General features: G+C 50.6%; 1 protein-coding gene across 3 annotated transcripts; it reads left to right on the plus strand.

Annotated features, from left to right (window-relative positions):
- Window positions 1–4614: 4614 nt before the first annotated feature.
- Window positions 4615–20234, plus strand: CACNG5 (calcium voltage-gated channel auxiliary subunit gamma 5). Of its 3 annotated transcripts, none has more exons than XM_027654688.1 (7): window positions 4615–4715; window positions 9905–10229; window positions 16398–16701; window positions 17496–17582; window positions 18431–18571; window positions 19199–19344; window positions 19762–20234. In XM_027654688.1, exons 3-7 carry the CDS (start codon window positions 16494–16496, stop codon window positions 20017–20019), a joined length of 840 nt encoding a protein of 279 aa, XP_027510489.1. In that variant the 5' UTR covers window positions 4615–4715; window positions 9905–10229; window positions 16398–16493; the 3' UTR covers window positions 20020–20234. The 3 variants fall into 3 exon arrangements, with proteins under 3 accessions (XP_027510489.1, XP_027510488.1, XP_027510491.1); XM_027654687.1 differs by lacking the exon at window positions 4615–4715 and adding an exon at window positions 5084–5196; XM_027654690.1 differs by lacking the exons at window positions 4615–4715; window positions 9905–10229 and adding an exon at window positions 5128–5196.
- The last annotated feature ends 304 nt before the right edge of the window (window positions 20235–20538 follow it).

Consider the following 20538-nt stretch of genomic DNA (forward strand, 5'->3'; position numbering starts at 1 on the left):
AAAAATTCCAAAACCAATTTAAAGCACAATACCTGGGTGAGGAAAAAGAAACAACCCCACAGTGGAAAGTTTGCTTGGAAGTATTTTAGATCTTATTCTTGTCCATCAAGGCTGGCAAAAATCACCCATCTCTTCACATGCTGGGAATAAATTTCCTGTGTGTGTGAGTGTGAGAGAGTGTTTGCTCCACATCTGTGCTATCTTTCCTATTTTTCCTGTTTGAGGACCTGATCCATCACCCCTTACCTCGCTCCTCTGTTCAGAACACTTACTAAAACTCAATGCCTGTAACAGGGAGACTTCCTAATCCATATAAAACACTCTGCAACAATTTATATAAAACCTCATTAAAGCTTCAACATTTTCAGTGACACCTCCAGAAACACTCTTTTAACAGGATTCATTTGCTTCTCCTACAAGTGTAACCAGTGTCTGGGGCACTGATTAGGTGTGATTTTAGGAAAAAATCCATCAGAAGGAGTTATAAAAGCAACCAGCAAGGAGTGCAAGGGCAGAAGGAGGGAAAGGCCAGCGGTGAGAGCATCCCAAAACTCCTTGGATCAGTTCCTGGTCATTTTGGGATAAGTCATTTAGCATTCTCATGCCTGATTGATGCTAACATCATTAAAAGATTGGTAGTGAATTTCAGGGCTATATAAATCACATTTAAAACTATTACCCTTAATAGAAGCCTTATGAGGCTTTAATAATTAATGCCATCTAAACTGCTTTCCCAAACATGACCTTTAAAATCAGGCTGCTGTGGCCAGAGCCAGCCCTCATCCTGTAAGCACCTGCTTTCCAGCCAGCCTGGGAGGCTCCAGTGGGGCTACTCTGGGGAACCTGGACCAGTTCCACAGACCAGGTCCAGTCCCAGAGAAAGCTGCCAGGGGAAGCGGTGGTGGAACCTTCACTCCTTTTGGAGACGACAGAAAACACCAGTTGTGAGAGCAAATGTGCTGGCAGCATCTCTTCCAGCTTGTCCTGTTGAAGGGCTGGGATGTGGGCACTTCATGCCCTCTCAGACCCCCTTCCCTCCAGTGTGGGAATGCTCAGATTCCCAGCCCGGCTGGGGATGTGGCACCCACGGAACACCACAAGGACTAAAGGCTGCACCTGGACTGGCACACCCTCATCTTTCATTAGCTCAGTTTAGGCCCACATGATTCCAGAGGGTATTTTCTCTTGACTAAAGTGGGTAACTTCCGTCCACACGTGTGCCTTTGTGGTTCTGTGAGTCAGAGCTGCTCGGGGAGGCTGCGAAAGGCTCCGCACTGGGTTTTTCAGGCTTTTCACAGCGTGTGGGTGCTGAGATAAAAATAATGTTGCACCTCTCCTTGCGCTTCCTCCCAAGCAGAGGCTCCAGGCAGAGGGATGTGCAGGGGAAACAGCAAATGGAGCTTCAGCTCCAACAGCCCACGGAGTTAATTCCTTTAATTTAGTCATGGTGCAAGCGGGATGTGAAAGCCCTTCCTGGAGAGTGGCTGGTGTTCTTTGGTGCCGTGAGTTTTCCCTTTTTTTTCTGATTTCACTGTTTGAAAACTAAGATAATAATGTTGCTGCTGGGATAAGGAGCAGAGGTTGTGCTGACTCCTGCCACAGCAGTCCATCCCAAGGTTGCATCCCACCTGAACAGGAGCCGTGGTTGCTGCAGTTGTGGATCCCAAACCCAGGCTGCTGATGCCAGTTTTGCCATCCAGTGTGAAACACCCCACAAACACCCTCTCATGAAAAACTGAAATCTCAAAAGCCTCTCTGGCAAGTGGTTCCCAACCTCTGGAAGCTGCACAGTGGGGTTGTGCCGGGGCTGCTGCACATCCCTGTTGTGCTCCAGTGTCTCCCCAAGCCTCCCCCCAGCCGTGCTGCCCACGAAATGACAAAAAATAGCAAGTGCTGAGGCAGCTGGCAGGGAGCATCCGTCACCTCCCACACAAGTCACAGCAGCTCCAGCCCCCCGTCGCCAGCTCCTTGCATTTACCTGCTCGCTCTCCTTCCTTGGGCAAACACAACAATTCCTGGTGCAGACTTTCCCTTCCTGTGCCCAAAACGCTTCTCAGAGCCTGATGTACAGATACAGTTGGTCCACAACCCTTGTCTGATGCCAGACCAGAGCCACACGTGGGCTCAAGGGGTGGCTGCCCTCAGGTGGATTTGCTGTCTGAGTAATTCCATGTGGAGCAAGTTTGAGGGAGTGGGAGAGGAGGCAAACCTGAGGTTTCCTACCAGTTCATGGCCCGAGCTGACAGGACCAGGCTTTTTATTGTATAACAACCCGAGTTCCTTGCAAAGTGACTTCTGTTGGAAGGGAAAAGACCAGGGAAAACATTCCCTGCAGATGTCACCTGCAGGAATCAAACACTTGTAGCTGAAAGGAGACAGGTCCACCACCCCTCACTGCTCCACTGACCGCCCAGGGAGAGCTGCTGTAATAAATCACTTCTGGTCTGAGCCATTGATGAAGTTCAAATCCCTCCTCACTAATAAGATTGGAGCTTGGGTGCAGCCTAAAAGCTGCTGCTCAGGTGTCCATGGAGCTTCACACTGCCACGCTGAGGGCTGGCAGAGCTGCTGTGGCTGGGTCAGGCTCCAGCCCTGCAGGGACCAGCACAGCTCTGTGACAGCCTGAGATGGGCAAAATCCCACCTGGCTTCATTTGCCCACATGTGGCTGTGGAGGAGGATCCTCCCTCTCAGGGAGGAGAGAATTTAGCAGGAACAGTGAAAAGCAGGGAAGGCAAAGTGGTGTTGTTCTGAGATGGCGTTATGTGAAACAGTAAATCAAAACAGGTGCTGCAGGGTTTGGCAAGCTCCTAACCCAAGTTTTGGATGATGCTGAGAAGATGCAAAGTGCTAATTGTCCTGCCTGGGACAGCCATGCCAGGGTCCTGGCTGGGAGAAGAGGTTTCCACTTCATCTTCACTGTTGTTTGCCATCATCAGAGAGATACACGTTATGGGGATGGAATTCTGGACAGCTGCTAATGAGGTAGGAGAGCTTAGCTGTGGTTTTGGGAGGCATCACTGGTGCTCTCTTCCCTCCTGGCCCCGGAATGCCTGTGGGAAATGCTCCTGGTGTGAGTGTTGGCATCGTGCACATGCTTTGCCAGGGCAGAAGTTGCTGTACAAGACAAGCAGCAGCAGAAAATCCATCGGAGTGTTTTAGCCCGAGTGCATTTGCATAGAAGCAAAGGGGAGGGGAAGAAACCCAAGCTGGAAATGTGTATTTCTAATTGATTATATGCATGGCTGCTGGGGGCCTCTCACACTGTAATGGTTAATTATGTCACTGGATGTGCTTCAGCTTTATTGGTGTTGTAGTCAAACAATCCTGCCCAGAGCCCAGGCAGCAACACAGCACATTGTCTGTCTGGAGAAAAATGAAGCCCTGCTTTGGGTTGTTTGGTGGGAATTTTTTAACAATACAGAGTAAAGAATAATGATGAACAACCAACTACTGTGTTAAAGCAATGTACCCTGACAGCCCATGGTGAACATCCAGGTGTAACCTGCCTCCTGCAGCTTTGTGATTTTATTGGTAATTCCCTGCTGATGAGCTTCATCCCAGGGAAGCCTCCTCCTCCCTGGGGCTGGGGGTCCTGGAGAGCATCACCCCTCTGACTGCTTTTTCCCAGGCAGAATCCATTCTGCTGACCAAATCCCTGCTTTGTCCTTGCTGTCAAAACCCTGATGGATTTGCTGTCTTCAGCTCTTCCTCAAATGTGAATGAGAGCCCAGGAAAACGTGCTGCATTCACTATAATTTAAATATCACTGTAACTTTGCATGAAAGAATACATGTGAGCTGCAGTCCCTCAAAGATAAATAACCAGTGTGCTCTGGCTGCCAGCTGGGGTCCTGTTGGGAGGCAGGTTTCTACCAGCCTGGATCCCACTGGAACTTGCCTAAATTGGGCTACACCACGTTCCAATTGGAGAAATCAAAACTTACACATCTCTGTGGGCTTCTATAATTTCTGCGACTCAAAGGGAGCTCAAGAAGCCCGAGCACGGGGCTCCATTGATTCCAAACAAGCCACCCAACAACACCTCCTCCGCATCTCAGCTCGCACTTTATTTTGAGTTGTTCTATTTAGGGCAGTCGTGTTGTGCTACACTGGGGACGCCTCTGCAAAGATGCAGCACGTTTCATCCAGAACACTGGGAACTGGCGACCCCGGCATGTGTGCAAAGCCCCTGCATGGAATGAGCTCTCCCTGAAGAAATTGCCCCGCAATTCCAGGCTCCAGGTGCTGTGCTGGTGTCCGTGGGCTGCCCCTGGCCCCGCTGCCAGGGCTGGCAGCTCACGTAGCCGGAGTTACCGCACGGTGTGTGACCCTTCTCTTGTCCTTCTCTCTGTATCCAAAGAAGTGTCCCATTGCCGGACACCTTGATGGAGCTGCATCCTTGTTCTTGGCTCTGCCACTCTTTTTCTATGTGTTTTGGCTGAATCACTCAGTCTGGCCATGGTTTCCAGAGCCCACAGCATCTTTCCCTGTGTCCCTCTCTCCTTTAGCCCTGGCTCTGTCCCTGCTTTGGTCCCAGTCTTGCCAAGCTGGCTTTCTCCAGCACACTGGCTTGCTGCCCTCCAATCCTGCCCATTGTGTGCTGTGTCCTTAGCTGTGGATTTGACACTGGAGCCAGTTTTCCCTACCCCAGCTCTCAAAGGAAGCACGTCCCGGGAAGTGCAGCCCACCCAGCGCTGGGAGCCGCGTTTTCCAGGTGTGGGGTGCAGGGGGGGTGGGAGCTGCATGGAAGGCAGGATGCACGGAGGGGCAGGAGCAAAGCTGGTTCCCACCCCTGCCCCGGTGGTGAAGTGGAGCCACGAGCCTGAGGGACTGGGGTCAGATGGATGGAAAGGAGAGGACCAGAGGAAAAGAAGGGGCAATAGTGGGAAATGGGGGAGAATAAACGGAAAGGGTGAAAAAGGAGGGAGGAAAAGGGAAAGGATTAATAGAGGGAAGGGGGGGGAAGGAAGGAGAGGTGGATAGAGAAAGCGGGAGGGAGGGAAGGGGGAGGGAAGAAGGGAGGATGGAGAAAGGGAAGGAGGGATGAAAGGAGGGAGGGAACGGGGGCAGACGGGAGGGAGAGGTGGGCTGGCCCCGCCGGCGCCATGTGATGCCCTCTCCTCCCCGGGCTCTCCCGGCGCGGCGCGGAGCGAGCGGAGCATCCCCGGGGCCGCCGGGCGCGTCCCGCGGGGCCGGTGAGTGCCAGGCTGGGATGGGGAGGGAAAGGCTCGGGCTCCTTCCCATGTCCGGGCCAGGCTGCCCCTGGAACGGGGGCAAATAGTCCTGGGGTCAGCTTGGGGGGGGGAGGGGGGGTGTCCGAATTGGATGTAAACCCCTGAAAGTTTAAAGCCGAGGGAAGGGGGATCTGGAAGGCGCCGCCCGGGTGCGAAGCCGCAGGGCTCAGGGCAGGTGTTGCCTGTGTTTTCCATATTCCCCTTGGAGTGGGAACCGGCCGGGAAAGGCGGCGGGGGCACCGCCCCGGGCAGCATCCGCCGCAGCCTCGGCGCGGTCCCAGGTACCGGGAGCGCTGCGAGCCCCGGCAGGGAGGGACGGACAGACCCGGGTGAGGTACCCGTGTGCCCTGCCCGGGCACCGGCACCACTCGGGCGGAGGGGTTTGGCTTCGCCGGATTCCCGACGGAAGGACCTGAGCACGAGGAAGCCGGAAAATCCTGGCTCTTCATCCCTGGGCTTTTCCCCATCGGGCTGCTCCAACAGGGGCCATCTCTTGGGCACCGTGAGCATCTCCCTCCTCGGCGGCGAGTTTGGAACGTTTTGCTGAGGAACGCCTGTATATTTTTCACAGGGAATGTAAAATCCGATGGAAGTCAGCCTATGAATGTTTTTCCAGTGTAGCTAAACCCCTTGGAGAGGCGAGTGTGAATTTGAGCGAGGCTATCTGAGAAAAACCTGACCTGGTTGTTAAGTGAAGTAAAGTAGAGGGATTAAAAAAAAAATAATAATAAAATAAAAAAGAAAAAGCTGGATCATGTGTTACCATATGAACAGGGAATGGGGACATGGAGCCTGTCCTCACTTCTGCATGTGCCACTTATTCATACCCTGTGGAAGGTGGTGAAATGTGAAATGTGGTGTCTCAGCCACGGCAGCAGTGAGAAGGGAGGCTCTGACACGTCCTTTGGATGTTGATTAATTGCTTGGCATTCCATAAAACTCCATCAGCCCCTGATGCATGATGCTTTTTGCAGCTTTTAGGGTTGGGTCTCCCAGGCAGGAGCAGCGGGAGGCTCCTCAGGGTGCCCAGGGAGTGGGTCTGACCTGTGGCACTGCTGTCCCCACCGTGTCCCTCGAATCCCTCAAACCCCTGTGGGGGACAGAAGGCCTCCTCGGAGCTTTTAGATGCCTGCAAGGTACAGGTGAGCCTGTGGAAAGGGCAGCAAGGGTGTTGCACTCACTGAAGGCAGCACTTCTTCAGCAAGAGCACTGCAAAGGAGTGGATCAGCTAAAAAGGAGTGGATCAGCTAAAAAGGAGCGTTCCTGCCGAGTTTCGTGCAGCAGCAGCAGGTGCTGGTGGCGTGACCCAGCCTGGCAGCTTTGCTGGAGGAGCATTCCCATGTTTCCATCGCTTGCTACCCTTTGCTTTCACAAGTGCCTTGTGTTTCTCCTCCCTTCAGAGGTTCATCTGCTGAGTTTTAGGGGCACCATTTCAGTCTGTCAAGTAAAAAGCCAAAGGGCAGGAGACTGGCTCCCAGCAGCTTTTCCCTCTGCCATCACACCTTCCCCTCAGGCTGCCCCATGTGGCATCCAGGGCACAGAAATGCTTCTGTGTGTGGCTTTCTCTGATCCCTTGCTGTATCTTGTAGCTGTTGAATATATTCATTGAGCTGAATGAATTCCCACCTGGCAGCATCCATACCGCAGCATTTGCAGCTTCAGCTTTATTTATGGAGACGGGAGGGAATATAAAATACAAAAGGGGAAATAATGCACAAGCCTGCAGAGGCTTCAATGATATCAGTGAGCTGTGAACTGCACAAGGCTGGAGCAAATACTGGGAGCTTTTCCTAAGTTAGCTGGGAAGATTTAAACCCCTGGTTTGAAGGTGGCATTTTTAAAAAAAATAGATGATGGAGTCTATGTCAAAAGTTATCTGGGAGTCTAAATCTCACTGAAATTAAAGGGATTTTTTTTTTCTGGGTGTGTTCTAGAAATATGTTTTGGAGTCAGTCACACTGATATTGTTGTAGAGTATCTGACATTTATAGTAAAATATTTACTGGGAATTTGTCAAAGGACAACACATACACCATCATTAGGCTCAGAAAATGGGCTGTTACAGATGAATGGAGTTTATCTTTGGTCCCTGTGGAAGACAGGACTTGCAGCTTTTCCTCTGTTATGAGGGAGGTGTCATTGCTCTTCAGTGAAAATCTTCATTAGAGTGGTGCTCAGGGCTGCACTGGGGGGGGTTATTGGGGCAGCACAGCAGACAACATCCCCTGACCCAGGACAATGTGGAGATAATTCATTTTCCTGCTCAGTGCCCATCCAGTGGTGTTTGGTGACATCCCCATCCACAGGGAGCATCCTGAGGTCTGCCAGGACAGGACCTGGCTCACCCTTGGAGCCCTACAGGTGGGCAGCCCTGGCTCCTTCCCGGGAGACATGGAATGTTTGGTTGCAGCAGATGTTCCTTTTCTCTGCAGCAGCTCTGGCTGGGAATTTCAGGTTGGAATGTAGGTGGCAGGAGAGGTGCTGCTGGGTGTGTGCCACAGGAACCAAGAACCTGGTGGTACAATGGGACAGTGGGAATGGGAGAGGAGTGTGGGTAAACACCGGGTACGCACAGCCAGGGCAGGTTTCACCTGGTAATAGGTGCTGGTGTGGGGGAAGGATGGGGAAGAGTGAGAGCAAGTCCATTCCCTGCCTGTTCCTGCAGACTTTCCCAGGATGTGGCTGCACTTGCCTGTGCTGAGCAGGACAGGCAGCCCGTGGCCTCCTGAGCAGGTCATGATGCCTGTGCCTGTTCTCAGGGTGCTCCATGTCATGCGTGGTTTTTCCTACCCTGTCTGCTGGGGCACTTACCCCTAAGTCCTGGAATGGTACCAAATCCTGCTAAAATCTGGGTGGTAGAAAGTTTAATACCTCCAGTGGTGTATAAATACTTGCTATGTACATGAATATTCCTCACCTAACAAGCTGCAGAAAGCAAAGACCTTTCCTATGTGAAGATGGGACCAAACTTCAGTGACTGCTCAGTGTCAGACCTGGAGAGCTGTGCACAAAGACATCACTGACAGCTTCCAGGGAGCTGTGTCCCAGACTGGATGGAGCAGCTGCTGTGTTTGGTGACTGGGTTTAATGGCAGTCACGAGCGGCACTTGGATTCTGAAGTTGTTTGCCTGAGGTGTGGATGACACGGCCCTTCTCCTCTTTCTTTACACCCTGGTTTCTGTGCAAAGAGGCTCTGTGGTAAAACTGGTTTCCAAGCAAGGAAGGGGAATGCAATCTCCTGGCTAACAAGGCGCTGCTCTGTGCTATCAATCATCTTTAATCACACTGAGGGGATGCAGGTCTCAGCAGCCGTGGCCAGCATGAGCAGCTTGGCCAACGTGCCACTTGTCTGCTGCCCTCAGCATTCAGAGAGCCCAGCTTTGCTTTGGGGATTTCTCACTTTTTCTCATTCATCACACTGAAAATGTTCATAAAACCCCTCCAGCTGCCAGTGCTAGCGAGGAGAGCTGCAGCAGGGGAAGGGCTGCTGCTGCCTCTCCTCCCCGGCTCAGGTACCCCTGACACGGGGGAGTGGAAGAGTTTTAATTAGCTCCTGCTGCTATTTTTATCTCCCAGCTTGCTTAATTTAGCTCGAGCTGTCATGCACCCAATCGTTAAGGGGAAAAGAAGGAACTGGGGGTGTTGGCCCCCCTCTGCTGAGCAGCCACAGCTCCTGCACCTGGGCTGTACCTGGGGCTTTTCTTAGACCTTCTGCAGCTATAAAAGTTTACAGCCTGGAGACCTTTAATGTGCTGGTGTTTGTAATACACGACTCCTGCAAGGCTTACACTGAATGAGTGTGTTCTGCTCACACCACTTCAGTTTAAAACAACATCAATACCTTACAGATCTCTTGCCTGGGATCTTCAATCATGCCATTACCTGCCTTGCTGCTGGAAGGACACAGAGACCTTGAAAAAGCTGCCATGTGCAAGGAAGAGGCTTATTCTCCTCTTTTTAATCTACAAGGCTATCGTAGGGCTTTGTGCCATCATAAATGACACTTGGAAGTGAACAAGAACCAACTGTTAAAGCTTTAACATCCCACCAGAGCAGCCCAACCTTGGTGCTGGTGTGAGGGGGATGCCCACAGCTGAGCCAGCTGCTGTCCCTTGTCCTTGCTCCTGGGTGTGCTCAGGCTGCACCAGCCGAGGGAAGCACTACCCTGCAGCCAGATGAGGGTCACTGGATCGTTGGGTTACTGGAGTTCATGTATTTAGGATCTAAATCAGAGCCATAATGTACCACAGGCAGAGGTTAATGGGCAGGTCCCGCTCCCACAGCACACAGCAGAGAGGTTTCTGCAGCACAGCCCCCAGCTGCTTTGCTTTGCAGCACTAGATATTTCCCCCTTTTATTCTGCTTTTGTAGCTCTTTGTAGGGTATTGAAACCAGCAGTTTGACTCTGGTCCCTGACTGTGAGCACTCTGACACACCGTGAGTAGGAGAATACTGTGTCAGATTTGATAGGGAGAGAGGACATTGGGAAGGGCTCTGCAAAGGACAGGGCTCAGCTATTGTTAGTGATGGAAATCTTGAACAGATATATATAGTTCAGACCTGGAGAACTGGGCCTGGGTGCGTGGGCAATACTGCAAGCTCAGGGTTTTAGCTCCTATTTCCCTCTTGAGAAATGTACTTTGTGTAACATTTTTCTGCAAAACCCCAGGATAGGAGCTGCAGTGGTGCAGAGACCTGCCTGCCACCTGCCTGTCCCTGTGTGCCAGCACCCTGCAGCCCTCGTGGGAGTCAGTCAGAGGTGGAGAGCTGAGGCTGTGCCCTCTCTTGAGGTCCAGGATTTCTCCTCTGCATGTTTCCAAAGCCACCCCACTCCCAGCTCCTCCCAGACCATCCAGCAGCAGAAGCCTCCATCAAGGACCCTCCTTGCTGTGACATTTCCTTGCAGTCGATCCACCAGAACTGAACTTCCCACCTTCAGCCTCATCCCAGGTTTTCCACTCACCAAAGCATTGCTTCAGCTGGGGTTAAAAGAGGTAAGAGCCTAAAACACCAAGGAGAAAGGAGACATGTGGGTGGGATGGGCTGTATAAGAGGTTTGGGGAGGGGATATTTGTGGATTCAGAAAGGCCATGTGAATGAGACCAGCTGTACACACACGGACAGTGCCAGCAGCCTGTGAGCCAGGACCATCAGGGCTGTTGGGTCGATGATTTTATTTGTTGAAAGTTTCTGGCATCATCCAAAGCCATTAGTGTGAAAGAGCTGGAGTAGAGCCAGGAGTGCAGCAGAGTGGCAGAGGTGGCCCGTTCAGGAAAGGGTCTGGTTTGAGGGCTGGGGTGGGAAATAAATCTCTCTTGCTGTTCCTTTGCCCTTGGGAATATCATTTGATCTCCTTATATGTGGTGCTGGAGCTGAGCTGGGCTCAGTTATAAGTAACAACTATCTCTGCAAACCTGACCCAGGCAAAAGGGCAGGTTTTGAGCAGTCCACAGCAAAAAGGTTGGGATAAAGAAAGAGAGGGAAGAGCAGCCTTGGGTCGGCCTTGAGGGTTCACTAAGCAAGATGTGGGTTCAGCAGAAAATGACAGTACTTTCTCTACAGTAGATACAGTACATATTTCCTTCACTCTTGCACTGCCATGGAAGGATTTTTTGGCCAAACTGTAAAAAAATAACTCAAGCAAGAAATGAAACGCAGGAAGTGCTTGAGAAAAGAGAAATGCTCAGAAAAATTATGGAAGTCAAGTTTAAGAGGGAAAAATCCCAAGTAATCTCATTAATAAAATCAGTTAGTGGTGAGCATTGTGGTGCGTGGGGTCACACATGGCTCCCTCTGATTGCTGTTCCTTGTGTGTGTGATGACAAGCACAAAATTAATGGGTTTGTGATTGCTGTGGCTCAATCTACATTCAAATAACTCATCACCAGCCTTCTTTTTATTCATCTATTTACTTTGGAGCCCTCTCTGGAGAGCCCGGAGTGCCCATTGATCCCGCGCTCTCCGTGGGTAGTGGCAGTGCTGCGTGCGGAGCCATCGCCTGAGCTGCTGCTCTCAGCTCAGGGGAGGCTTTCAAGCCCACTATTGATCCTTCTGAAGTTTATGGCTGCTCGTGGTCACAGTTACTGCCACGAGGTGGGCTGTTTCGTTTCTGAGCATCAGGCTAAACCTCCTCCACATGGAAAAGATTTATTTCTGCACTTAATTTTTCCGATACATAATTTCTCTCTCAGAAATCGAGCTGATGTTTTTATAGGACACTAATGCAGGTCTGTAAAGCTGTCCCTTGTATTTCTGTTTTCCTCTGTGTCAGTGGAGGTGCTGGGTGCCAGCAGCTCGGGATAGGGCTCCTGGGAACCCTATGGACCAGCTCCAACCACATCCCCTTTGGCCATTTGCCTCTCAGTGTACCAGTGCAGCAGACACTGCTTTTCTCTGCAGCCATCCCTGCTCTCCTTCAGCTGTTATGTGGAACCAGAGCAGTCCTGTGCTTCCCTCCTGCCTGCAGTACACCTTTTCCAAGCTTCAGGAGGGACTGTCACTTTCCAAGCTATAATTCCAAAACCAAAACTATCTTTCCCAGTCACGCAATTTTTGCAGGTCTGGTTCATAGACCTGTTTCTCCTGCATCCCCAGATGGAGCAGTGGACACTGCCCTCACCATCTCCTCCTCTTCCTCTCCTCAGCTGTGGCTAAAGCTAACTCACCATGTGCTCCTCACACAGGTCCAACACTCTGCCAACCAACAGAGCATCAGCTCACCTGGCCTCGGGCTGCACACACTGTTTTGGGACCGAAGCATTTGCACCCTTTGGGTGCTCCCTGAGCTCAGTGGGATCATTCTATTCCACCTAATGACCAAATTAGGCTTTTCTGAATTTGCCCATGAGGTGGCCAGGGTGAAGCTGAGGAAGCTGTGCTGTCTGAAGGAGGATGACAATGCAGTGGTGGCCTCAGCACGGTCCTGCCTGAGCACTGCCAACTCTGAAAAGTTTTGTTCTGAAAGAGCCACTCTCCTTGACCTATTTTTTTTTGCCCACATCCATGGCCTGTGTCGTGTCCTGAGGAAGGGATCACACTGCTTGAAGGCCCTTTATTTTTAGCCAGCCCAATTTTCTTGTTGCAGCTTAGTGGGAGCTGGTCCTTTCAGTTCAACTCCATCACAGCTCACACTCTCCTGCATTTGATGGCTCTTACCCAGGTCCCCGATGTTCTTTGTACATCCACTGCTCACTCAGTGGGTTTCCTACTCCACTTTCACAAGCTTCCTTCCTTCTCCTTTATGTTCTGCTCAGCCTCTCCCACTACTCCAGCTCCATGGCTTAACCTCTGATTTCCCTCAGCCCTGGGTTTGCAGCATGGACCAGGCACAAAGGTAGGTTGCCAGGCTTGTCCTGGATCCCAGCACCCTCCACAAACAAAACCTTCCCTGCTGTCTGCTCCAATAACCTTGGCAGTGCCTCCTCTCATCACAAATGTCAGGAAATTGGAAATGATGCTCTAACCACATAAAAATCAATAGCTGCCTCCTTGGCCTGGCTTGGCCCTGCTCTTTCTGCCTTTACCCAGAGCAGGAGAGAGCTGCAGTTTTCCACTGAACTCGGAGCAGTGATTTATTGATACGTCCCATCTTGTCCAGGCAGTTGACCAGTGATATATTTATTTTTCTCAGCCCATCCACATAGCCCAGAGCAGTGCTCAGTGTGAGGTCACGGAGTTGTGGGCTTAGAAAGCTGCCCAGGATATTTTCTTTCTGTCACTGTGGAGAAATAGGTAAGGACTAACTCCTAGATCTGGGTGAACTGTGTTAGGAACAATGCCAATATTCATTTCATTTCCCAAAGGGCTCAGTCCCAGGAAGGGCCATGTGTAGTTTCCATCAGAAGCTGTGGCTCCAAGACAAGAAGAAATTCATTACAAGGACTGCAGATTACATTGCAGACTGCCTTTATTGTTCCCTGGACTACTACCAGAGGGCACAGCGTGATCGAAGGAGCAGGAACAGTTCTGAAGTCCCATTTCTTGGAAATCTTTGGGGCTCTATTCATTTAATTTAAAATACAGCTACTGCTGGAAATCAAACAGCATCACCTTTTCAGCCGTAGGAAGCATAACACAATTGATAAAGGTCACTGGGAACTAAATCCTTGCTGAAAATCAAGCCAGTTACTGTTCGTGTCCTTGAAAAATCTTTCCCCTGGGAGCCCTGCTAATTCTTCAGGTGCTGGACACAGGGGAAGGCTCATTTTGAACAGTTGCTCTGCACCATCCCTAACCCTAACCCCTGTCCCCCATCACATTGGGTTCCATCCTCTGTGCCAGGGAGGCAGGAACAGGGATCAGTCTCTAATGCCTCCCTGATTACATGGAAATTGGAGTGCGAGGGAGAAAGGGAATGAGGCAATTGAGAGGCGCGACTCTGACGCCCGACCCCTCCCCTGCTGCTCACATCACCCCAAAGACCAGTAAATGATACCAAACGGGTCTATTTTCCAGTGCCTGATGTTGATGGACAACAAATCACAGGAAATACTCAGTTATTTCCCTCTGAGTGGCTTTATCTGGACCTTCACATACTCCCTACTATGATTTTTGGCTCGTTATTAACGAGAAATGTGCAGGGAGGATGGTTGTTGATGATACACGAGCCAAGAATAGATTCCAGTTCCTTTTACCATTTTGGCACCAAAATGCCAAGAGGGATGAGACACCCTGTAGTAAATGCTGTTCATTTTGAGGCAGCAGCTAGAAAATATGGCTCTGGCTGAGTTAGGGAGATGAATGGATGAGCCAGATGATCTGAGTTTTGGATAGTTGATTGCGGGACCAAATGGGAATCTGTAGAGATGGGAAATGGCATATTCCCTGGGAAATGGCAGAGCTGATGTGCTTCTCTGCCTAATAGCCACCACTTCCCTCTTTAGCTGCTGCCTCCTAATTCTTCAGAGAAAAGAAAGTCTGATCATCTCCTCTGTAGTTTGCTCCTCGCTCCCTTAGCAGGGAGATGTTCTTCCTGGGAACACATCCTGCTTTTTTTGAGCTGAGGAAAACATTAAAGAAGAACATTAAAAATGAGGCTGGTTAGCAAAGCCAAAGGTGGAGGGAAAGCTTGCAGTAGTGTGAGCTGGGCTGTCTGGAGACAGCAATCCCCTTCCTGTAGGTTGGAACCTTCTGGGGAGAGGCACAGTGTGAATGTAGGAAGAGCCAAATCCATGATTTCATATGGAAGAGAATTGTCAGAGCTGTTGCAGCGCTTGAGGGTGCAAGTACATCTGCTTCCTACCAAGATGTACTTGTCTGCTTTGGATTTGAGGTCAGATGCAATAATTAAAGTCTTTCTCTCCCTTTCTCTGTTTCACTCAAGGATTTGATATTCTTCCAGCAGCTTTTCTCTCTTATTGCTGCCCAGAGCAGTAAGCTGGAGGGGCAGACAGGCCTTGGATATTGCATCTGCTCAGTAAATGCCATTCTTTGGGCTCCACAGTAACTAAAAGTTTCCTTCATGTTGATCTTGTATGAGATTTGCTGCAAGCCCTGCCCAGGACGGGGTGTTGGGGGTCTTGGTGCTCTGGATTTGTGAGACAGATGTGGTGGGGAAGGGCACTGCAAGAGGATAAGATATGGAATATTGGATGTTCCCTGAGAGCACCCAAGCAGCAAGAAACCACTCTCAGCATCCTCTGTTTGTATTAACCATGAGGGAACTATGGCAGAACATTATCTTGGAAGGCTTTGGGTGTAAAAGTGCAAGCTGTGAGGACTTTTGGCATCTCTGAGAGTCACTATAAGCAAGTATTAATATGTTTACTTCAGAGGCACTAGGAAAAACCACCCTCCTCCAGCCTGCTCACCCGGCCCTGTCGGAACAGCGAGTTGTCATCTCCCAGTCCAGGCAGGATTTGTGTCTCCTGATTTAATCACTAAACTCACCACCTTCACCACAGTGATAACAGCAACAGGATTTCTCTCCAAAGAGCCCATTCATGCCATGCACCGTGATGGCAAACACGGGCTTGATGGAGCCAAAGCAAGGCTGGTGCAGTTTTAAAGGCAGTCCAAGGAATATGCTTCCTGCTGCTAAATCTGGTAGCTTTTGTTGTCTAGCTGGGTTTATATGTTTTTTCCGTATTGTTTGCTGTGCTGAACAACAGCAAAATGTGCCTTGGAAAATATACATGACACGGCACTTACGTGTGATTCATCCTGCCTTTCTAAAAGCAGTCAATAGCACTATCTGCCTCCTTCCCACTCCCCAGAAGACCATCTCTGGCGTGTATCTTTTTCCTTCTCGCTCTTACTCCTTTAATCTTTCATTGCTGTGGCTTTTCCCCCCCTGTATTAATTGCACTTTTTCCTCCACTACACCAAGAACTCTGATTTCTGGTGATATTTTATCAGTCTGCAGGGCACCATGAGAACTAATAAATTCCCCGACTTGGCAAGAATGCAATAAAATTAAAAAAAAAAAAAAAAGGAAAAAAAAAAGATTCAATACATAAGCAACATGGGGATGAGGGAAGTTTTTCCTTTAATGTTCGCCCAGGGCCTGGCTGCAGCTTTCTGCTTCCTTTCCCTGCCTCTCCACAAAGCACAAGCCGGGTTTGGCCCCAGCTCTGATCCAGCAAGAACAGTAAACAGCGAAGAAAGACAAGTTATTGTGTCATGGCACTCTGCTTCAAGGAGTTTGATGATGTCATTCAGTGTAGCATGGTCGTTGCAAAATCAGCATCTTGATTCCCCAGTGGATAAATGTGCCCTGGAAGAGGAAAAGTGGCATTACTGGAGGGAGTGTGATGGTGGTGGGAGCTGCTCAGGAGGGGAGGTTGGTCCAGCAGCTGTAAGCACCTTTGTTGATCCATTATCTCCGTGTCCATGATCCTCAGCAGGCTCCTGTGCCCAGGAGATACAGCTCGTGCTGCCTCCCCTCGTGGGAGCACTTGATAAGGCTCTGCTGGTAGATGAGATACTGGGGTCGAGCCACATCCTTGGGGAGCTGAGTGCCAGGTTGGGCTGGAGAAGCAGGAATTCACCTGCAGCAAACCAAACAGGAGCCAAGGAGCTGCTCCCACCCAGCCCATCCCGAGCCTCTCCCATCCTGGCGCTCAGCACCCCCCGGAGCCCTGGGCCGGCGCGGGGCAGCAGTCGGGTGGCATCTGCTTCAAACTCTGCCATCTGTCAGTGATTGTTTTAATGGCTCGTTTCAGCTCATCCTACCCAGGGCAATCCAGGGCAAAGCTTTGACACGTCCGTCCCCCGGCTCGTGCTGACGGATCCGCCCGCTCTCCCCGCCCCAGCCCCCGATGCTGTTGGGCATGAGCGCCTGCAGCAGGAGGGCGCTGACCCTGCTCAGCAGCGTGTTCGCCGTCTGCGGCCTCGGCCTCCTGGGCATCTCTGTCAGCACGGACTACTGGCTCTACCTGGAGGAGGGCATCGTCCAGCCCCAGAACCAGACGGCCGAGATCAAGCTGTCGCTGCACTCGGGGCTCTGGAGGGTCTGCTTTCTGGCAGGTATGTTCTCACCCCCAAAAAAACATCCCCTGCTATTTATATGTTTTATAACATATAAACATATATATAAATATATATGTTATGTCTATTTATATATAAATCGATAAATATTTATGTATTTATAATGTTTGTTGTCTGTGTCACCCCATGGGAAGCGGCCAGGAAACATGGGATTTTTAGAAGCTCTGTCCATCTTCACTTCCAAACTCAGGCCCATGCCCAACTTTTAACAGCCTGATGGATAAATGTGCCTTTCGACACAGGTTTTGGGGGGGTTTGATGCTGCCATGCCAGCCCCCTGCCCCCCCCCCTCGTCCCAGTGCTGTGGCCTTGGGCAGCAGCTCAAAACTTTCCATTTGGTCCCTGCAGAATTTAGATTCAGGTCAGCTGGACCGTTCCCTCTGTCCCTGCCAAGTGTGATGGAGCAGCTTGGCTGCAGGAGCAGAGTTGAATAAAACCTGAGGGAATGGGAATCTCAAAGTGACCAGCCTGAAATGTCACAAAGTTTCAACTGCTGCTTGGAAAAAGTCAGGGGAGGCGTGAGGAGCTCTGATACCACCCCTGGGGTGACTTTAAAGCCTTTGGCTTCAGGGTTCCCATTTGTGTGTACAAGGAAATGGTATTTAAGAGGTGTCTTTCTTCCACCCCAACCACAGACACTCAAGATGAAGCAGCACTAAAAAGCGAGTTTGTTTTTATGCATGCATGGAAATTCGATTTAAAGCTGCTCTTCCCCCCAAAAGACCAGACAGGCAAGCACAATGCAGGAGTGACTTGGTCTGTGTCTGCTGCAGGTGAGGAGCGTGGCCGGTGCTTCACCATCGAATACGTCATGCCCATGAACATCCAGCTGACGTCTGAGTCCACAGTCAACGTCCTGAGTAAGTGGTTCTGTGGGGTCTCACCCTGCAAAGCACCAAGGGGTCACTTGTGACTCCCCCAAGAAATCCCCTTTGTGTCTTTGCCAAAGAAACTCCAAGGTGTTGACACAACTATATTTTGTGACTATGTGAATCACCCAGTGTGCTCCTAAGCTTCTGGGGACATCCCTTTCTAATGGCAGGGTTCTCACAGAGGCTCTAAGCTGTATAATTTCCTGTCACTGGCTATTCAGCACTAATGTTTATCGAAGTGTTTGGCTTTTTAGTCTCCTCTCCATAATTTGCAGCTGTATTTATTCCCTAGCAGTCAATTTTACACATTATATAGTGGGATGAATTAAGGATGGAGTGTCACAGCTCTCACAATGAATTCTGCAGTCATTTTGGATTTAATAAATAGGATTGTTCTGCAAACACTTATGAGGTGAAGCTAGAGAAAAATGCAGGTTCTGATGGTTTTTTCCCATGCAACACTTCACAGAGAAACCCTCAGAAAGGCAGACACTGGCAGAGTCACCACCATGGTGGTGAGGCCCTGGCACAGGTTGCCCAGAGAAGCTGTGGCTGCCCCATCCCTGGGAGTGTTCAAGGCCAGGCTGGATGAGGCTTGGAGCAACCTGGGATAGTGGAAGGTGTCCCAACCTTGGCAGGAAATGTAAGATCCCTTCCAACCCAAATTGTTCTATGATTCCGTAATTCTATGTTTTACTCAGTGCATTAGCAGAGGGAAAACCCAGACACAACACGGTCAGAGCAGCAGGGCTGGAGCCATCTCACCCAGCCCATTTCTCACACTACATGGGTAGGAATTAACCTGTTCTCACTTCCCTCTGCTCCTCTCCTGACAGAGATGATCCGCTCTGCCACCCCCTTCCCTCTGGTCAGCCTGTTCTTCATGTTCATTGGCTTCATCCTGAGCAACATCGGCCACATTCGGCCCCACAGGACCATCCTTGCCTTCGTCTCGGGGATTTTCTTCATCCTGTCGGGTGAGTTTTGCTACCGTGTTTTCTCCTGACAACCCTTGAGCACGGAGCACGTTTGCTTTGGTAGCTGCTGGTGCTCTCCTGACCCGCTGTGGTGGCTCCTTGATGGAGTCATCACCCACAGGGGCTCCCCTGCAGCTCAGCCCTGCAGCCTGATCTGCTTTTGTGGGATGAAAAACCATCCACTGCAAAACTCATTTGTGGAAATGTGGGGAATAGTCTCCACCACGTGCAGGAGCAGGTGCTGGGGGAGAGGATGCTTCTCGTGGCACATCAGTCACAGGACAGATCAGAAACTTCAAACTGCTCAGTTGGGATGTTTCTACATGAGAAAAGGGAATGTTTTATTCATGGTGCTGTGTTAGTGTTAAACAAATAGCTGTGACAGCTGAGCTTTGAAGTCAGCTCCTACCAGAGCCAGCTGCCTCCTCCCCAGTGCACACAGACTTGCCAGAGCAGGTAATGCTTTGACTGAAATGAGAGGAGTGCCCTGGGTTAGCACAGCAGGAGGGAGGGCAGCTCCTTTCCCCAGTTATTCCAAGCACAGTTTTTTACTTTCCCCCACAAGTCAGGTCTTAGGGAAGGTACTTCTTCAGCACTTCATCCCTGTTTGCCACTGTCCTTCTGCAGGTCTGTCACTGGTGGTGGGGCTGGTCCTCTACATCTCCAGCATTAATGACGAGATGCTCAACAGGACCAAGGACTCGGAAACGTTCTTCAATTACAAATACGGGTGGTCCTTTGCCTTCTCTGCCATCTCATTCCTTCTCACAGAGGTACCCACAGCTCTCACATCCCTGTAACGAGTGTGTCCCATTCTCAGGGGTGGGCACATTGAGGCTGTTGGAAGAAAGAGGACCTGGGTGGGGTTTAAGGCGGGGCTGTGAGGGCAGAGGGGTAAAATATACTGTGAAGGGAGACAGGGTGGGGACAGACCCAAGCCTGGTGCGCTGATGGGGCACTTGGTGACAGTTTGATGCCAAGCAGGAAATGCAGAGCAGGAGATGTGGTTGTGCTGCATTATTTAGTGCATGGATCCCAGACAGAGGGCAGTGAAGTGACAGCCCTCAGGTGCCTTTGTGCATCAGCAGCAGAGCGAAAAAAAGGCGATTTTATATTTCACTCCATTTGGGTGGCGGTGGAGGAGGCAGCCACGAGCAGGGTGGGCGTCAGGCCGTGTGTCTCTCCCGCAGAGCGCCGGGGTGATGTCCGTGTACCTGTTCATGAAGCGCTACACGGCCGAGGACATCTACCGACCCCACCCCGGCTTCTACCGGCCCCGCCTGAGCAACTGCTCCGACTACTCGGGGCAGTTCCTGCACCCGGACGCGTGGGCGCGGGGCCGGAGCCCCTCGGACATCTCCAGCGAGGCGTCCCTGCAGATGAACAGTAACTACCCAGCCCTGCTCAAGTGCCCCGACTACGACCAGATGTCCTCGTCCCCGTGCTGAGCCCCGACGTCCCCGATGGTCGCCGCGTCCCGACTCCTGTCTGTCGTTTTTTTAGGCCACTCTTTGAGGCCACTTCTCTATTTATAGGAGCGTAAATATAACCAAGGAGATCGGTTATATAACCAATAGTGTAACCTAGAGAATTGGGATGTTTTCCTTTCTTTGGTTTTTTTGGGGTTTTTTTTTTTTGGGTTGTTTTATTCCTCCCCGCGTAACTAAAGATCTCTCCAAAGTCCTCTTCTCTCGGCTTGTCCCGCTGAGCAAACAGCAGTTCTGCCTGGGGGGATAAATCCAGGGCTGGACTCCAGAGCAGGAAAAAGAAAATAGAGTAGAACTAAGAAAAAAAAAAAAAGGTGTATTTTTTTGGTGTAGGTAAGTAGGCTGCAAAAGTTTGTGCATTTGACTCTATCATTTAATTATATATTTATTGGCCTAAGTGCCAGCAGGCATAAAAGGTTGATGTGACTTTCCAAGAAATAACCAGCATTAGAAAAATAGAAATTTTGTCTTGATTGAATA

Source organism: Corapipo altera, unplaced genomic scaffold (assembly GCF_003945725.1).
Source record: "Corapipo altera isolate COAL_440 unplaced genomic scaffold, ASM394572v1 343, whole genome shotgun sequence".
NCBI classification, from domain to species: Eukaryota; Metazoa; Chordata; class Aves; order Passeriformes; family Pipridae; genus Corapipo; species Corapipo altera.

Excerpts from the sequence above, each read along its gene's own strand:
- CACNG5 (XM_027654688.1), top strand. The coding sequence starts at position 16,494 with ATGCTGTTGGGCATGAGCGCCTGCAGCAGGAGGGCGCTGACCCTGCTC. Across the intron at positions 16,702-17,495 it reads GAGGGTCTGCTTTCTGGCAG|GTGAGGAGCGTGGCCGGTGC; the intron begins GTATGTTCTCAC and ends TGTCTGCTGCAG. Across the intron at positions 18,572-19,198 it reads GATTTTCTTCATCCTGTCGG|GTCTGTCACTGGTGGTGGGG; the intron begins GTGAGTTTTGCT and ends GTCCTTCTGCAG.